The sequence below is a fragment of the Pezoporus wallicus genome, unplaced genomic scaffold (assembly GCF_028554395.1).
Source record: "Pezoporus wallicus isolate ANWC-B61680 ecotype Strahan unplaced genomic scaffold, APGP_CSIRO_Pwel_v1 scaffold_2584, whole genome shotgun sequence".
In the NCBI taxonomy this organism is placed as follows: domain Eukaryota; kingdom Metazoa; phylum Chordata; class Aves; order Psittaciformes; family Psittacidae; genus Pezoporus; species Pezoporus wallicus.
Window position 1 is genome coordinate 1508853 of NW_026642851.1, and position 19808 is coordinate 1528660.

At 40.7% G+C, this 19808-nt stretch overlaps 1 protein-coding gene across 14 annotated transcripts in view; it reads right to left on the minus strand.

Moving 5' to 3' along the window:
* Positions 1–19808, minus strand: part of DYNC1I1 (dynein cytoplasmic 1 intermediate chain 1) — a 192579-nt gene that overhangs the window by 39976 nt on the left and 132795 nt on the right. For all 14 annotated transcript variants that reach the window (XM_057432592.1, XM_057432589.1, XM_057432596.1 and 11 more), the window contains 4 exons: positions 11332–11478; positions 6823–6936; positions 4064–4197; positions 1786–1930 (listed from right to left, as the gene is read on the minus strand). In XM_057432592.1, coding sequence (XP_057288575.1) covers positions 1786–1930; positions 4064–4197; positions 6823–6936; positions 11332–11478 — 540 coding nt within the window. The remainder of the gene's footprint in view (positions 1–1785; positions 1931–4063; positions 4198–6822; positions 6937–11331; positions 11479–19808) is intronic.

Genomic DNA, 19808 nt, shown 5'->3' on the forward strand with positions numbered 1-19808 from the left:
CCGAAATATGCTGTAACTGCTAACTTGTAAAATCCCAGGAGTTCAAAATAAAAACCAGGCCTTATTATCCCTTAGTATAATTTCATTTAAGCTGCCAATGGATGAGACCCTTATTGCCATATTCAACCTCAAGCTGAGGGTCAGATACTCATCGTAGATTTTTCTGGACATGTATGTTTGGAATCCATTACCTGTCTTTCATCTTCCTTTTAGTCCCCACAAATTCTTTTCGCCTTACTTAGCTTCAACTTCAGTGCTCCAATATTCCCTTGACACCAGTTACCACTGCCTAGGCCCCCCTTATCTTAGACACCCATCAGCCTAGTCAGTCCCAACCAGGTAACAACTAAGCTCTCCATCATTTGCTCATCCTGCAGTCCTCTCTAACATCTACCACCTTGGACCTATCCCAGACCCAGCCCAGCCTGTGCATGACCACTCCCCTGAACCACCTCTGCATTGGTTAAGGCTGGATCCACCAATGTATATGGTTAAATGTGAATTAGGTAAATCATGTGCCTTTTTATAATGAGTTTCCTAAAATGCCAGAAGACAAAACCACCAGCTGTTAGTTACTGCTGATCAGGAAAAAGATACCTGTTAATTAGCATGCACATTGGATCAAGCCGTTAACAAATGCATTGTGAAGCTACTATGGAAGATGATTCAAGTTACCACCTGGGTAACTGCGCTTCTGTTCCCAGCACAAGGCTGTCACATGAGCCCTTCAGATCACTTCTGTATTTACATTTGTTGTGCATCTGTTCTAGCATCTCCAGGCCCTGATGTTTTGGAGGAACACATGCTGAGATACTTCCTGACAGGGATGAGCTTCCACTACTATAAACCTGCTGGGTGCAGCTCAAGATGTGAACCGAAAGCAAGCATAAAACCATGGTTAAGACAAAAGCCTGGCATTTGGAAGTCAGTTCTCTACTCTGGTGTATGACAAAAATAACTGTCTAGATGACTCATATAATTAGAATTTTACCTCTCATTCTCCTGCTTTACTCAGCCCGTACAAAGAAACAGGTTGGTCTGTTTAATCTGTCACGAAGTTTCCACTCATGCTGTCATTACCCTATAATGTAATAAAGGGTAATATAGTACTGTTCTATGACAGAAAGCTTCAGAGGACTGCGTATCCATTTCTGTTTTTCATAGTGCTCCCCCTGTAAAAGGTCATGGGGACACGTCCATAGAGCAGTCAGCAACGGATCTGTTCTGGTCATGAATGTGAGTTCCAGCATGTATTTATTCCCTGCTTCCAGCCATCAGTGTCTGATGTCATTGGGACAATTTATACTTTCTGGCTATCACAACCTCCTACAGCAATGAATTTCACAAGTGATATTGATTGCATTAAGTCATACATGTGCTTCCCCTATTGCTTCATCAGAAGAAAGTGTTCCTGCTGCTGCCCCACCATGGTGCATAGTATCAGCCTTGCAATTTAGTCTGCACAGAGAGTGCTGGATGGAATTGTTTGATGCCTTGCAGTACAAGACATCCTAATCTCCTTGCCTAGTGAAATTACTCAGTACCAGGGTTAATACTGAAGTGCAGGCCAGCTGAAGCTACCTTTAAAGGGCAGGGTACACTCCAAAGTAAATACGGTTGACATGACACAGGTATATATTTTACTTAGAATTTTATCACTATGTCGACTGTAAGCACAGCTTTTCTTTAACTGATTCCTAGTATTTGCTACAGACAATATTGAAATATTTCTTACAGCATTTTCACAGTAGCATTACTCATTCCACCCCTGCTTGGATTTCTTACCTTTGTGGTCCACAACTTGACTGTCCAGTCAAATGAAGATGTGACAAAGAGATGGGAAAAGTCAATTGGACCCACTGCCATGTGACAGTTGATTCCTGTGACGGGTCCTTGGTGGCCTTCAAAAATTTCACCAATGCCAGCTTTACTGCAGGAAGAAGAGACCTTTGCATTTAGTGAGTGATATAACATCTGGTGATTTAACATCATTTTTCTTTACTCTTAGGTTCCTATTTCCTTTTAAAGTTCCACTTAATCTGTAAGTTTCTGTCCATTCAGTAAGGTCTTTGCCTAAAGAGGTTTACTCCTTTGGGCACAATTAATGATCAGAATCCAGCACAGGGAGACTTTCTCTTCCTTCTGAAGACTTGTCTTACTCACTTTTACATACACTGTCTACTACTGTACTTGAAATAATATTTATGTATAATCATAACATAATTCTAAATTATAATTATACTATCGCTTATGCCTGTGAGTAAGCCGTTATCACTAGGAATAACCATTAAAATAAAAATGCAAATATATTAATAACTTATCATGAGCAATTCTTTTTCTCTTACACATCTAAAATAACTTTCCACAGCAGTCAATCAAGTCACTAGGAAGAAAATCCTTTTTCACAAAAAGTGAAGGAACTGTTCCTGTGATCAGGTATCATAGAGTCACTACTTTGAACAAGGGGAGATGTGCATTTCATCAGCCTGAGGCTAGAACAGCTATTAGGAAGGAAAAATACAACGCTGTGTAAGAGAGAATGTGTGCAGTTTTCTTCTTCCTGGAAGCAAATGACACCAGATCAGTTGTCAGGGCTGTCTCACAGTGTATACAGAAAGGGGAATCATGAAATTACCCTTTTAGTTACATTATATAAAAATTGCCAGTGGAAAAAAAATACATTAAGAATAGCCACAGCCGTGACAAGGCTTCCAGCCCTGTGTCAGTGTGAGTACAGTGTACTCAAAGAGATAGGAGCTGCACTGGAGCAAATTGGTTCCTCATATTGCTAGAGCGGTCCTCTCACCTCTCCTGGTGACCACCATCACAGTGTGGCCTCACTTAGGCTTCCCTCCCAGACCCTGCAGCTTGTGCTGGAGCAGGGACTAAGCTCTGCAGTGCCTCTGCAGTGCTGGGTACAAAGCCCACCTCTTATTTTATCCCCACCTGTCTGTCATATAGTCGGTGGGATAAGGGGAGTTCTGGAGCACTGAGAACACCTTGGGTATCTTCTGTGCTTTGAAACACCTTTTTCCAGAATAACATACGGCTCTCCACTGTGCTGGGCTGAAGGACACAGGAGCCTCTGCAAATAAAGTGGGGATGATAGCAAAAAGCTCTAGGAAAGGCAGGCAGGAGCAGAAAAGGAGTGCATTTTTTGTTGGTCAGCTGAAGGTTTGCTAAAAAGTTGCACTAACAAGAGGATCTGGCACCTTCCTCCTCTTGTGAGGAACAAACCAGGCATGTCTGAAAGATCAGAAGTGAGAAATGCCCTTGGGCATACTTCATTTACCCTAGCAGCCTATGATTAATTCAAACCATCAGTCGCCACAGCCTGTAAGTATGCCTAAATAGACACAATTTTGCAATACTGCCAGTGGTCAGGCTAAAATAAAAATAGTTTAAAATAAAAATTATATGGAGCAAATATTATACAATATTATATGTATATATGGAGCAAAAATTATACAATATTAGGAATGTGTAATAGAAGCCTTACAATCTTAGACCAGTGTATTGATGTCTGTTTGGTCAACAGAAACACAGAGTATGATAAAATATGAATTCAGAGAATACTGCAAACTGTTGGTGGGGGTGAGCTTTAAATCTATCAGTGAAAAAAGTTTCTTTACAAAAGCCTGTCAAGTATCCCAGAGGATGAAACTACCACCAGAAGCCAACAGAGCACTCCAGCATCCTGAAGATTTACAGGGTACAAAATAAGAAACTTGCAGTATTAAACTACAGCCTGGGTTATGTGAGGAAGGGATATGAACTGACATTTCTGAGGTCCCAGTCATCTCTTCTTTGGGCAGATGCCTGAAAAAGGTAAAGGAATGCAAACCTAGGAGTAGTCATCCCCCCCACCAACTGTGCAGGGAGCAGTATAACAGGCAGTAGCACAGATGCTCAAAGTCAGGTGACCCCTGTCCTAACCATGCAAAGTAGAACAGTACAGACACTGTGATAAAAGATTAAAAACATAAAACGCTCTCCACACACGCTTGGCTACCTCATGCCAACACAGCCACACAGTATCAAAGTACAAAATGCTGAACATCACCTTCCATGACGACAGGCTGTGTAGACTGTTCCCTCTTCACTGCCAACAACAAAGTTATTGACATCTCCAGTTGGGAAAGCCATTCCTGTAACCGCCACTGGTTTGGACTTATTGTAAACCAGCTCCATGCTCTCCTACCAAAACAGGTCTTTGTTATTATTCTGCAATTTTGATATTATTCTGCAACCATCCTTTTGATCGGCTGTTTTTTTTCCTGCCATCCCTGCTGCTGTCTGTCACACATCTGAGAGTGGCTGAAAGGCACTGGTCTTTGCTACATCATCTTAGATCAGGCAGAGATGACAGGTGAGAATTTAAAAGCTAATGGGGCAGAAATTAAAGATAATACCTTAATGCTTACACTTGCCAGCCCCAGGCTCTAATAAAACGTACAATACCCTTCTATTTACAAACATTTTTGAAATCTGTTGTCTGTCAAGAAACACATGAAGTATCCTGTGCACCTGAGGCGTTATCAGACTGTGCCACTTGTCCCTTTGCAGAACAAAATTGAAAGTTGAGGTCCTCACTACCACCATTCTAAACATTGATTTTGAGGGATTTTCTGGGGTAACCCAAAACACTGCCCCCGGACTCCACCATCAAGCTATCAACCAGAAGGCTTTTTTTTTTACTCCTTTGGTAGCTACCTTTCAAAGTAAACCAGAATGCCCATTTTTGCCATTGTAAGTCCAACCAGCATGAACAGATTCTGGCCATTGCAAGATGCGGACGCTTTGAGCAGATTTTGCACAACTTTTTGCTTCTTCAGCCTAAATGCTGTAACGCAAGAATCCACAAAGGGGCTGAATGATTTAATAATTTTCATTTTTAGCTATTTAAGTGGGTATGTTTTCTATGTTTAAAATGTCTAAGCTGCTGTTCTTCTAGGGCCAAAACCTGTAGCGTTTTTCTCAGGAGGTCTTTTTGCTGTAGCTAAGGAAAGTGGGCATCCTTGTGAGAGGAGAGGGCTGCAAATCCATAGAGAAATACTTCTGCTTGGTTTATACTTTTCTTTGAAATACATTTGGTTCTACCAAAAAGAAGCAGAACTAGATCTGGTAAATGCATTGGCAGGGCACGTGTGGACCATATATTTCTGGGAAAAACTTCTGGGGTGAGATCATCATTTAGTGTCTCTGTGGAGACGCAGCCAGATACTGTGGTGGACTCCCTCCTCCCAGCGCCTACACCACGGCTGTATGGCTGTACATGAGTGCTCTGAATCAGTGCCTTTGGAAAGTTTCAGACTGACACACATCAGCAACACTCTACTCCTCCCAATTTAAAGCTATGGCTTGACGTCAAATCCTGTGCCTTCATCACCATGATCCACACGCCAAACTTCAGCGTAATGTGGGGTGTGTTCCCATCCCTGTTGAAAGCCAGTTTGGAGCAGGGAAATTCCATCTGAGTGATGAAGTACTGGAACTGAGATGTTCACAAATCTCTGCTTCAGAATTTAGCATTTCAGTAAGTGAATATGTAAAGGTGGGATTTATCTTCTTGATTTTTAACTGAGAAACTGGGGAAGGGATTCAGTTGCCTAAACATAGGTGACTGGGGCTTTTTAGATGCCTTCACTTCTATTCCAGAAGAGCATTGGTTTCCATATTGTTGCCTCAGATGAACACAGTCTAACTGTGAAGTTGGCTGCAATTTGAATAGGAAAAGAGATGGGATGACTTTCAAAAGCCCCTTCCATTTTAAGATTTGACAGTTCTGTACCCTAGGGTGGGTATCTGAAATGGTATTTCACACTGGGCTGGGAGAGTCGTCCTCCATAAGTGCCCAGTCTCTCTAAATTACCTGTAAAGGGAACTAAAATTACTAGCTTAGACTTGACATGGACCTAGCTTCTAGATATCAAAGTTTGGGATAGAGGAGTCCCACCTCTTTTGTAAACACTGAAAAGTAAATAATTCAATAGTAATTGCACATTAATGCATGATTAATGGATGATTAATGGAATCACGAAGAGGAGTTTCTATGCAGCATTTTGAAACAAGATCAAATCCCAGGATGCTTAGTAAAAATGATATGGGTCTTTTTTTCCTAAGAAATTACATATAAAAAATGAGTGATGTGTTGGAATAGAAAATGTACTACTCAAGAAGAAAACACTTAAAAGATGCTTTCAATTGGCCTTTTTCAGCATCAAATTCTTTGTTTAGTTTTCATTATTATAATCACTAGTGGTTTGGACAATTTTCCTGGATTTCCTTTCATTTCTGATACAAAGCGAGGATTGGTGGGGTGTGTGTGGGGGAAGACAATGGCAGCAAACATTCCAGAGGGGGGAAATCAGTTCTAAAAGTTTTGATTTACATTGTTTATTCCTTTGGCTACTGAAGGCAGGCAGCAAAGTAAGCTTTCTGTGTGCCTTGGAAACCCATAGTGCCTAGGGCGTGTTCAGCAACAGTGCAATCTAGTCCGTATTTGTTAAACAATGCTGTAGAGTAAGTACAATTTATACCACAGGCGACTTCTGTAATTACCATGATTTAAAATGGATTATTTCATTTTCACTTGAAACTGACCTATGTATTAACGTATTACAATAATTACATGATTTGTGGTAAAGGAAATGGGTTTTGGCTCTTAACAGAGACTGCTGGAAGCAAGCTGTACTCTTTCAAGTGCATCCATTGGTTTTAGTTTGTATAGGACGTGAGGTTTTGGCTTTTAGGTTCCATTAAGCAGGTATCCTGCTCTACTGAGGGTGCTTTTTTTCCCTGTATATGTAAAAACAAACCCACCTGTGGAGTTGAGAGCATGTCCAGGCTCCAGGAGCACATTTTGCCATCTGTAGAGACGGTAATGAGATTGTGCGCATTCTGTGTTCCAACTACATTCACACAATACACGGGATGCTGAAAACACATTAACACTGGAAATCAGACAGCCATTCTCACATCGTTACGAACAGATTACTAATGTCATATGTTGTTTTAAAAAATTATTAAGTAGTCACATAATGCCTGGAAAATACAGGAGTCGGCTTTTGCCAGATAGGAATTGGTTTTTATTGTGGTTTTTTTTTTTTTTTAGATATAAGTTTAAGGTGGTGGAGGTGGAAATGTTTTCAAAGTTTCATTTTCCTCATAATAAAATGACCCAGCTGAGTAATGCTGTGAAAATACTGAATTATGTGCATGAGATTTCACCCATGGGGACATGTATCAGTCTACTTTTGACACTGAAAATAACTGGCAAAAAGAGGCAAATGGTCCAAATGGAATGAAAATGAAAACTTTATTCAAGAAAACAGCTGCATAAAACTTGAACTTTTCCAGAATTTGGCTTGCATGCTTAACATTTGCAAATGTACTCCACTTGAAAAACATGAACAAGTCCATCAACATTTTCCAGCACTGGCCAATATATCTTTTTAAATCTGTCATCATAAATGTGCAGTGACTAAATTTAGGGTGTTACACCTGGTTCACCATAGAATACTCATTCCATGGAGGCTGAATTCCACTTTGAGTGCAATACGAAACTTGGCCTATTCCTTTTCCGAGGAACCTGGTAATATTTGGAGCCTGAAGTGTCATCTGGTATCTGATGGTGACATATGAAGGATGGTTCAAGCTCAGCAATCTCCAGAGTGAAAAGTCAGTCAGACTGAACAATAAGATTTAATTTCTTTCGATCAGTACAAGTGATCCTGCTTAATTAAGGGTAGGGCATATACACAAGTCAAGAAACTAAGTATTGTATTTATCTGCCTCTTTTGCTGATGAATAGGAGACCTGCATCTCCAGGAAGAAAACATACTTTTCACTAATACTTTCAGTATTTAAAGAAAATTAGGACCAACTTAACAAAAGATCCCTATAGAGGTTCTAAGCCAACTCCAAGGAGGGTTAGAAACCTAGCATTTGCTCCTACTGAAAAGAATGGCTGCCCTACCACTTATTGCAGACAACTTTAAGATCCAGTTGCAAGTCACCTACCCAGTCAGTAGGGAAAGGCAGAAATCTTCAGAACACTGGAAATCTCTGAGGTTTGATACCTGAGAAGATCCATTAAATGCCCCCTAAGTGCAAAAAGGGCAGCATCTGAAAGCACAGTGCGTGTGTGTGCACCCACGCCAAAGATGGAATCACCAATTGCTGCTGAAATAGTACCTTGTGCTCAGAGGCTACCTGTACACACCAGCAAGTCACAAGGTCCATTTTGATGCAGACTTTCCTCTTTTTCTGAAGCTTGTCACACACCTCATTTTCCCCGGATCATCAAAAGGATGCCCAATCTGTCCCTCACACTATTACCCTTCTATGATGGACCTTCTTGATGCTTAGTGGTGAGCTAATGAGCCCAGTGCTAAACATGATTAGCACATGCTGATGTGTGAAATAGGCCTATTTTTTCATGGGTGTTTGACCTTCAGAAGTCCACGAAGACAGGGACAGAGTGGTGGGAGGAAGATAAAGCAAGAAGTGGAGTAGCTAGAATATTTAGGCTTGAGAGAGAAAGCAAGTCCTGTCTTTCCAGCAGCACCTCAGTGTGCCATGGCTGGCTTTAATCAGGGCTACCAGCCATCAATTTCATGCATAATAAAAATCACTACATAAATGAAAAGACGTAAGGAAAATGGATGAAAAAGACAACCAACTGTACATAGAAGAAAGTCTAAACAGTCTACTTCCTTTCAAAGGGTTGCTGCCAGATTGCTTTTATTTATTTTGGAAATTAAATCATCATGCAAAAGGATTTTGTCTTAATTAAAATTTCCTGTTGTCCCAAGTGCAGATGTGTGGTGGGTGTGAAAGGAAATTAGTGAGTAAGCTGCGGGTAGAATTCTCTTCCCTGGTGAATCCAGGCGGTAATCAGTGACACTAAACTTCAGGAAGGTTTAAGTCAGTGATAACTCTATCTGTTTCAAATAAGCTAAGTGAGAGAAAGAACAGAGAAAAGTCCTTTTTTCACATCTGGTGTAAGTTCAAATTAAAAAATGACTGTTCATTTGACTAAAAAATGACTATTCACGTATGTTGCAGTACATAAAGTAACACTGCTACAGTAGAGTTCTCTTAATTTAATCCCTTTTTCTTTTTTTCTTGGCAGTGAGGATTCAAGCCAGCCTTTTGCAACCAAGACTTCATTTACATTTTATGTGATTCTTATATATGAACATAAAGCACTCTTTTATTGTAAAATCTGATCACTCCTTAAAAACATCATGCTTCCTCATGTTAGACTGTGTAAACACTTATTTATACCAATCCATGACAGCACATAAAGTGCCCATCCACAACTGAAAATCATTTACTGACATTTGTTAAAAGCAAAACATCACATATTGTTCTATTGCAATAACAAAACTAGTTTAATATATAATTCCAGGAGGGACAATTTTGTCTTAAACATTTTGTGATTGTAAACAAATTACTTCCCATTAATCTTTTTTTTTTTTTCCACTAGATTTTGAGTCCCAGTTGTTCAATTTTCAGTGACAGTCAGCTTCTTGCCACCAGTTTTCTGGTCTGCTACATCGCTAAATTGCACTTCCAAGAGAGACTGTTTCTTTTCATGCAGATTGAACAACATTACTGGCGACAAAATGAGCATAAACATTAGGGAAATGAAAAGCAATATTGAAGTTGCAACCCATGGCACAGATCATTAGATTATTACATCAACATTCATGATAGTGGAAATTTAGGGAACAATATTTGTACTGCCTGGCCCGCTAAGCATGTCTGTGCACACCTTTCGTTTTTTAATGTAAGAGACTTGCTATCATAATGCTGGCCCGATGCTGAATCTTTTGCACTAATTCACATGGCATGGCTTCTAGAGCTGTCTTTTAACTTCAAGGATTGTGTTGTCACAGCTAACTAAAAGCTGAACCTTGATCTCCAAATTCCAAAGAGAACAATCATAGAATCATAAAAGCTGGAGGTGCAAAAGACCTATCACTTAATCTGATCCTTCTCTTTGCTATAATAAAATTATTATCTTATCTCTCAGAGTGCTTTGTGAAGTTCAGTTTCTTATGTTTCAGGAAATCTGCATTCTTCTGCATTCTTATATCATACTATTACATTTTTCTCTTCTGTTTAGTTGCCCAGGGAAGTTGTGAATGCTCCATCCCTGGAAGTGTCCAAGGCCAGGTTGGATGAAGCCTTGAGTGGTATGGTTTAGTGTGAGGTGTCCCTGCCCATGGCAGGGGGGTTGGAACTTGATGATCTTAAGGTCCTTTCCAACCCTAACTATTCTATGATTCTATGATTCTATGCATTTTCTTTTCTGCTTCCCACTCAAGAATGGTCCCAAGCCCACTCCCAACCTGGGATGTGTTTATCATCCCATGAGTACACCTTCCAGATCTTCTGAACAGGCTGCCTGAGCCCAAACTCTGGAAGAGGAGAGCTCAAGAATGCATAACATCTTAGTGCAGGATGGTCTGGAAGTCAGTGCCATAGCAGAGTGAGGACACTTCAGCAGGCAATCCAGGCTTTTTCTTCCTCCAGCACAATATGAGTACTTTGCAATGTGAGAGAGTCATCTACCACAGAGATCATCTTTGGGGGATAGAGAAACCCTTTTTTCTTAGTCGTTTTGTGTTGCTGATCTGCCTGTATATCTCCCAGACGTCACCAGAGCCCTGTGCCACCATCACTATGTCTGCAAGTATTAGTGTGTAATAGCAAAATGTTCTTCCACATCATTTAATTGAAATAAGCTCCCCCTCATTGTGCAAGCTCTGCCTTATGGCCCTGTCTGGATTAGGAAACCATGACAGACATGTATGTATTGCTGTACTGTAAAACAGAAGCAAACTGTCCCACTCTTTTCAAGGATACCAGTGTCTATTTACAGGACTCCACTCAGACCACTGTAGGTGCCGAATCTGGTTCAAAAGAGAAACTTGTGTAAAAGACAACAATAAGCGATTCAAATTGCCTTCCATGTTGGACTGACAGACACACAGTCCCTATATCGACCTGACAGGCAATAAAGAGCTAGAGTTGCAGTGCCACTGTGCTGGCACAAAGGTGCCTTACTCAAGTGTTGTAATTGATCCTGCTTTCCTTCTTGGAAAGGAGGATAATCTCCTGACCTGACGTTATGAAGTGTGATGGTTAAGCACTTACAGGAGGTGGTTGTACATCTCTCTTACCTATTTCTTTCCCTTCAATGACAACACTTATATTGCACACACATCTGTGTGGCAACTATTACTGTAGACACACTAGACAGCTTCACTTCCCTGCTGTTTCCTCTAAAAAATACGAAAAGGTGATTTTTATCCTTACCGTGTGAGCAGCAGCAGATAAGGGAGTTCTCTGAACCGGAGTGCGCCTGTGACTGCGATTATCCCACAAGACGATTTGGCCAGAGTATGTTCCACCAACAACCAGGTTTGGGTGAAAGCGGGCAAAACAGACAGACATCACGGAGGACTGGAGTAAAACAGGTAGAGGAGGAGAGAAGGGTTACATGGTCAAACACCTTCAATTCTTTCCTTAAGGAAGCATATTGTAATTATCATTCTGTATTTTAGAAATCACTATATAAGCTCTATTCATATTCCTTGCACACCAGAAATTCTGCTAAAGCCAACGGGACACATGCAAAGAGCTAATTTGGACACTAAAATGTGTAGTTCCATTGGTCTTAGGGAAAATACGCACCACAGGGTGAGTCTTAGTATGATCCTAAAAATCTGAGATAACCTCTCCATGACGGTGATGGGACACTGCTTAATATCATTTCCAAAACTGAGAACTTCAAGTAACCAAATGCCAGCCCACCAGAGTGTGGCATCCTGGCCCATGATTTCCCATCAGGGAGAGCTCTTCCCCTATTGCTCTTGTCTCACAAGCCAGTATGGAGATGGATATCTATTCCAACTACCACCTTCCAGTCTCTTTAACGTAATATATAACATATGAAGTCCTCAAGGGAACAGTCTCTAGAACCTCCATATGCCAACAAGCTACGGCCAAGAGAACAAGCGGTAACTCCTTTGGGTCCTTCATTCCCTTTCTAAGGAATTACTTCCCATATTTATATAATTGGTCCTGGATGTTTTCTCTTTGTTTTATGCACATTGGAAACCAAAAGTTACAGCATTCATATAATTTCCTGAGAATTCACATAGTAATAAAGACTGACTGCAAACAGAAGCAAATGTCATTTTTTCATGGGCAGTTTTAGTGATGCTTACAAGCCACAGAGCAAGACTTAAACTGCTGCAGCAATTACAGTCAGAAAGTTAAATTCAGTTTTAGTGGTTGCATTCTTAAAACTTCATTTTTTGGTTGTTTCAAATGAATTTTTGTAACAAATCTTTGTTACAGTTTAATGACTGGGTACTTTGAAGTTGTGACGTTCCTACGTGTGAATCCATTATACTCGATGACAAAGGGTTAACTAAATTACCATATTTCAGATGCATAAAAAGCATTGCAGACATTTAAGTAAACTTTGTTGAATTGGAAACATTATAGCTGCCAAGCTGAGCTAAACCCAGTGTCTACCTAGCTGACAACCCTGTCTCTGGCAGGAATGGATTGAGTTTTAAAATCCTTGACGTGGGTAGATATGCTAGTTATCTTTCCTTACTGCTCCTGCTCCTCATCCTAATTTCTAGTGGCTAGAGACTGGTTTGAACTTTCACACCAGAGATTTATAAACCCTTTCTGATAGGGCCTGAATTAATTATGCTAACTCTCGATGTCTATAACTAGGTTAATGAGAATAAAGCAAAATGTGAAGTTTAAATAGATTTTACAGAATTCATGTGGCTGCCTGCTATTATTGTTTAAAGCCAGATTCCATGCTAAATTAGCTCAGCAGACATAGCATACAGCAGTACATTCTATACTGGTTTGTTTTACTAAGTGAGATCACCAAGGCAATGAAATAAGCAGCCACTACCTTTTTTTCCCTGTTCTCTCTGGATTTTCATGGCTGTTCACTTGACACCTTTGATCCCTTCCCTTCTTGACTAAAGCTTTTGCTGATGACTAGATGATTACTACACATAATTGCCCATCTTAGTCCATACCTATCTAAGTGCTTGAGCATAATAATTACACTATGGTCAGTCATAGCAACAAAAGGTAGCTTCCAAACACCATTTCCAAAGGACCTATTAGGTTTACAGATAAGAAATCCCACTTTTGAGTAACAGGACTTGGGTACTGCTAAGAGGAGCTTAAAACTCAGCTACAATGCAGCTGCCATCCAGTTTCCGCAGATCCCCCATCCATTATAATTAAAACGATCCTACAGCACATGTTCTATGTTTTATCTCTTTGTTTAATGGCTTCGTGAGTTGTTTTAATCATCCCCTCTCATTCCTTATAACTAAGCTGACAGATATTCTTACATGAAGTGAAATAGAAAGATGATTTTAAAACAGTACAGCTCCATCACTGTGTGCACCCCGTAGCAGCTACAAGGCTCCACATGTATTTTAAGAAACCCCAGTTCAAACAGTCAATCCACAACAAAGCTCTCAGTTTGTCTAAAACAAACTTGAGTGACTCTGAAGCAGGGCAAAGCAGCCCAGTGGACAGTGTATTTTTAAATGTTGTGTTTTCATGGTTAGCATGTTTTTGAACTCAGAATGCCAGAACACAGTTGAATGGTCAGGATATAAACTGCTAAAGTGTGTTTTTCATAAAGTTCAAAAATAACCTACAAACGTGACACGGACTTAAGTCCTCTGCGCTGCTTCTAGTTTTACGTATTGCTCCAAAGCAACTTATGTTCTTCTACTGGTGAAATGTTCACATCCTTTTAATTATGTCAATATTATTTTTCTACTGAGAAAAAACTTCTGTCAAATATTAGATTTTAACAATTTAAGGACTCCACTCCAGAGCACTTAATATAGTGATTATTTTCTTAAAGTTAATGGCAGTACTCAGATGAGTAAGGGCTGTAAGATCCAGCCCATTCATTTAACAACTTTAAAAGCATTCACTTCTTAGCCTTAATAGGAGAGAGCAGCAGACAGGTCTCCAGTCTGTCTGAACAGCTCTCTGCTCAACGAGAGCAGCAGAAACCATTCCCTGTAAGCCTCTTCTGCCTTCAGGCTGCCTCTTGTTTGCCGATTCAAGCAGTCTTGCTTCTCCAAAACAGAGTTTTGCCACTGACTTCAAAGGGAGAGGAAAGAGCACATGGTCGGGTTTTAAAATAACAGCATATTCCCTCTTTGCACTTCTACCACACCTTTCTAGGGAAATCTCATAGCACTATCCAATAATGATGGCAAAGCTTTCCACTTTTTCAGTTAGGTACATTTTATATGCTGCAGGTGCATAGTTAAGCATCACAGAGAACAGAAGCAGCTAGTTTCACAGTATATGGCAAGAATTCACAGAGATGAGAGGGGAATCATGACAGAAGAGAATTCCACAAGGGGGGTTAGTGTCCATAGCATAAAAGCAGTACTTAGAATAGGAGGTTCCCAGTGTTATCTTTTTATGGGTGCCACAGAGCATCTGTGCCTGCAAGCTGTCAGGACCCACAAGAGACAGGCAAATCCAAGTGTTTGGTCACCTTCATTCCTCTGAATTGTGCTGTGTGGTGAATCATTTCATTATTCACTTTAACTTAATGCTCTGGTGTTTTCTCCCTCTGTGCAAACACAGCCAACTGGATTTAGCTTTCTCTGCCTCTGCCTCTCTTTAGGTTTCTGAACAACCCTACTGAAGTATTTCTGGTACTTCTGGCTTTGTGATCTTCCACCATATTTTCTGCTCCTGGTGGGTACCACCATGCCGGTGCTGCTGCCTCATCCCGTGTGTCTGCAGAGATGAAGAGCTAAGGAGCGAGCCCAAAGCAGCTCCAGGTAGGAACACTGCCCAGGCAAAAGGGAGAGCCAGGCCCAGGCTGGCAGACCTGAGATCTTTTGTGTGGAAAATGGGCAGTCCCTCTCCCTGAATGCTAAAGCTTCTGCTCCCAGCTGTTACAAGAACGGTGATGAAAACATAATGAAGAAACAAAGCATGAAATGTCTGTGCTCTTGTCATGGCCTCAGAAACAGAAGTGCTGCCCAGCCCATGGAGAGGCCTGCAGTTGGACGGATGAATGCAGCACAGACTGACCCCCATTTTGGTCATCTCAGGCCATATGGAGAGATGAGCTGCAGAGGTGGTGAGGTGGTGACTTTGCTCAGCTGCCTCTACCTCCTCCTTCTCCTCCTCCTTCTCCTCCCTCCCTCCCCACTGATGCACTCGATTCAAACAAGCCCTGAGCCCTCTTCAAGTGGCTGACAGAGCTGTTTTTTATTTTAGAAGCTTAATCCAGGCCAGATTTGGATTAATGATGGCATATCCCTTCAACCACAGATACACATGCTAGGGACAGCCAGTCATTTAGATTCTCCTTACTGAGAAGCCTGACCTCAGTACCCACATCTGATGCATGTAAGGCCCCAGAGACTCAGCTGTCTGTGCTCATGTCCATAGATTTGGATGGCACTCTGCCCAGCCACCAGTCGAACAAGTTCACAAAGACCTGGGTGCTAAACAATAATGACTTTCAACAGGCAACAACTACTGCATTCAGCAAGACCTCTTCTGCAGGAAACCACCTCCATAGGCAGCGCTGCCATACTGGTACCATATGCCTACACTTGACACCAGATGTATCTCAAAACAATACTTTGTCAGTGGGAAGATGGGATCTGAGGAGTTCACAGGCATTTCTGGACTCCAAAATACCAGGTTATATTGCAGCAGGCACTCAGGAAACTCCTGGGTAGCTTTTCTAGCTGAGCAAACATATGCAAAAAAGCACCACAGTCTCTGGCATGCTACTATAGGTCAGTCTAACTGAGACAGCAGTGAGCAATAAAATTAACTGCAGCTGAGATGAAGAGCCAGGTCATTTTCCATGCTTGAGAGAATTGGCTTAGAGGGACTGACAGCAGAGGGAAAAAGCTGCTCTACTGCCACTTAGCTAGAAACATGAAAAGCTGCCAGACTTAGTTCTTTATCCATAGGAACTGAGGAATAGGGACTGGACCCCTGATCAATTATTCCTGCCCTCCTGAGAAATAAATAAATAAAGACAAAGACCAAAAGTACACATACAGTTTACTTATAACCTTTTGCTCTCAGTCATGCTCATGAAGAACAGCATTTAAAGAGTCTAAGCACTCCTATTCCCTCTGAGAACTGCCCTACCTTCTTCTGGCCAGACAATCAGGAGACCATCTTCTCATGCTTGCATTGCTATACACACTTACATGAGGTCCCAGAACACATATGGATTAAAATCATCATCTAGAAACAAAACAGCAACTGAGTTACTAAATAAAGCCCCTTTTTCCCCTGCCAGGCCAAGGACTAAGAACTGAGAACCAGTATGGAAAGTAATGTATCACATCTGAACACTAGATTGTCTAGTTTAGTGCCCGATTACATCCTTCTTGCACCATAAAAGAAGGTGTGAGATACCTTGAAAGAGGCAATTTTAGGGTGACTTTGCCCTGGCTACTGAAATACCTGAAATAGAGACTATGTTCCTTTCAAGAGTCTTGCTTGCTTTTCTTTCTTTAGTATCAGCTATTAGAAATCTGTGTTTCACATAAATGTCTAGGCATAATTAATATTAATAAGCAAGCAGCAGAGAAGACAGTGACAGAATTACAACTGCTTTTCCCAGCTGAATTTGAAAAGGTACCCAATACACAATATATCTGTACAGAAACCTTTACCAAAGAGGTTAGCTCTTAATTCTAAAAGCTTTAAATGCCAAGACTTCTGTATTGCGTCCCCAACTGTCTTCCTATTCAACTATGAAACAACATCTGAAAGATTTTGCACTAGAGATTGTGGTATCATACAAAATTCATCTTCTACTAAAAATAAAAGAAAACCAGTTGACATCCTTCACGTATTTAGAAAAATAAATAAAACCAAGCAAACACTTCTTCAAACCAAATGTCAGAATCATGTTTAATTAAAAAAAGGAAGTTTATACTTGGTTATGGTGTGTGTCGACATCCACCCCTTTGATTTACAAGAGTATGGACTGGAAAGAACAGATTGCTTTATTCAAGAGAAAGAAAGGAGGGAGGGGGGCCCAGTGTGACAGGAAAGAGTGTAGGCTGTATTAACTTCAGTGCTTGTTAAAACATGAAGGATTAATGGTAGAAAGGGAGGGAAGAATTGTGAATGTCTCCAGTTTAGGATCTTCAAAAATGTTTGGGGATTCTAAGAATGTCTCACCCGACCACATGAAAGCTGCACAGAGAGACTCAGCCACACGACTGCTCTAAATCCAAAACTGGTATTGCTCCACTTATACCATCAAACCAATGGAGCTGAAATGTAGCCACAAATTAAATTTATTTTTATTGAAAAAGTACTAGAGTCCTTAAAAAGAAGGAAAAGAGTACGTCAGGAAATGTAGCTCTTTCTTAGCCAAGTTTACAGGGTAGGTAACTGACATCTAACCTCAGTGCTGACATCCGAGCATTGCAGCAGAATCAGAAAGCTCTGCCCAAGTCTGCAGAAAGGCAATATCCAGCGTCATGCCTTCATTTTAATCAGAGCAGAAAGCTGAAGTTTCTACTTTCATCTCTGTAACTGCAGGTTCAGCCCATGTAACTACAAGAATAAAATAATCAAAAGAAAGTCCACAAGCCGCTTTGCCAGAAGGGGATCTGTACTTCAGCCCTTCTGGAAAGTGCATTTGCTAATATTATTCATTCAGTAGTGTTGTGATGACTCAGAAAAGCAGCAAAACTGCCTTGCTCTATGACAAAACCAGATAAACATGATACTTCTCAAATGCAACACAGGGAAATCCTGCCTGCCTTTATCCATGACTGCAACAATCAATCAATTTGGTAGCCCTGAATTACTACAGATACATGCAAGCCTAAGAATATAGTCTTTGCTGAATATAATACTTTCTTTGTTAGACTGATGAGGAGAGGATTGAAGTCTGGAGAAATAAGGAGCAATTTCATAACAGAAACACATCAAAATAAAGTTTTCTTTCCACCCAATTGCTTACATGGTAAATACCCAAATTTGTCTGTTTTCTCTGATTAGGATCTGACTGCTTATTAAATTGTAAGGACAAATCCTTGCACCTGCATGTTGGAGAAGCAAGCACTTTGTTTTGTTTAGATCATGACACTCTAACATGAGCACCCTTAATTGTTTTGATTAAATTATTCACAAGCCTAAAGTGACAGATCTGCACCATTCTTGCAGACCAAGAGCCTTGGGGTGTGTGTCTGTAGGAGGAGTGCAGAGACCTTCTGCCACCCCTGCTCGTACCACAGGCTGGCCAGAACTTGGAGCAGATGGTAAGTGTCAGCCTGAGCCTGGCATTCTGGCACTCTGCTTGCATGCATCAGGGCTCACTAGTTTCAGCACGGTATTAGCCAATGGCTTCTGGACCAGAGCTGCTATACACACAGCCAGTCCAGCACATGGGTGATGGTGTTGCTGCCTGCCACCACAAATAACCATAGCTTCAAGCTCTGTGGGACAAAGACTGCATTGTTATGATGGGTTTGTAACCAATTTCTTTCAAAGGTATCTCAGTCTGATGAAGGCTTCTAGAGTTGAGCAAATAATATTACATGAAAAATTTACTTGGTGGAGTGGTCAGAAATGCCATATGGTAAGAAGCAGTTCTTAAACTGAAGAGTGTTCAGTTGCTTTCTGAAAATACAGGGCTGGTGGCAGGACGTCCCTATCAACTAGGAGAAATCCTTTAGAAATCAGTCATCCCTACATGAGACATGACAAAAAAAGAAGCTGTTTCTACTGACACTTTAGGTTCTGTAAAGTGAAATTAACAGTTGTCATGCAGAGTGAAATTCCAAGGGATTTTAGAAGTTACATTTGGTGAATTGTAGCCTGAATAGTTTTCTAGTGATGAAACCTCCTTAACATTCTGCAGACATTTACCTGCAGTCCCTGTTTTAAGAAGCACACAAAACCAAAAGCTGCCTACGTATGCATAGCTATCTATGCACCAGCGAGTTGGGTAAACAGAGTAGTTAGGTGCTGCAAAGTGCACTGGCAAATCCCATTGCCTGCCTTTCTCTTCATCTTTAGGGACCTAACCACATCTGTAAATCTAGCTCAAAATCATTGGAACATAAATGAATATCTTAACAGTTTTGGTCTGCCAGCAGCCAAAACTCAGATTCAGCGACAATCAATTCCCAACAGAATTTCATTGCTAATTCAGGGCAAGAAGCGAGTCTTCCATTTTCAGCTTGCACACTGTTTGCTGTGGGGAATTTGCACAGTTTTTCTTTCAACACTAAGAAGGATCGGATTGAAATTATCACCCCTCCTCTGTTTTGTTCTTGGTTTTTTGTTTTGTTTTTGTTTTTGCTTTTTTTTTTTTTAAATTGAATATAGGATGAGTTTCCAAAAGCCATCTCTGCATAGCCTCAAAGCACTGTTTGTATTCCATGCACTATTATCAATGCATGAGGATAGCAGAATAGACATAACAAGATTATAGAAGCTATAGTAAAAAAAAAAAAAAAGAGAAAGAGCTCAGTTAAGCCTGTTTTGGTCAGTATATTCATCATTGTATCTCTTTGCATTCCTACAGTTTTGGGTTGGCTTTTTTTTCTTTCTTTTTTTTTTTTTTTTTGGGGGGGGGTAATATTTTAAGCACTGCAAAATGAAATACAGCTCTTGAGAAGCACATACTCAAAACATCACACAAACCAAAGCCTTCTCTAAGCGTTGTGTTAGGCAACTGCAGGCAAAAGCATCTATGAAGGTGA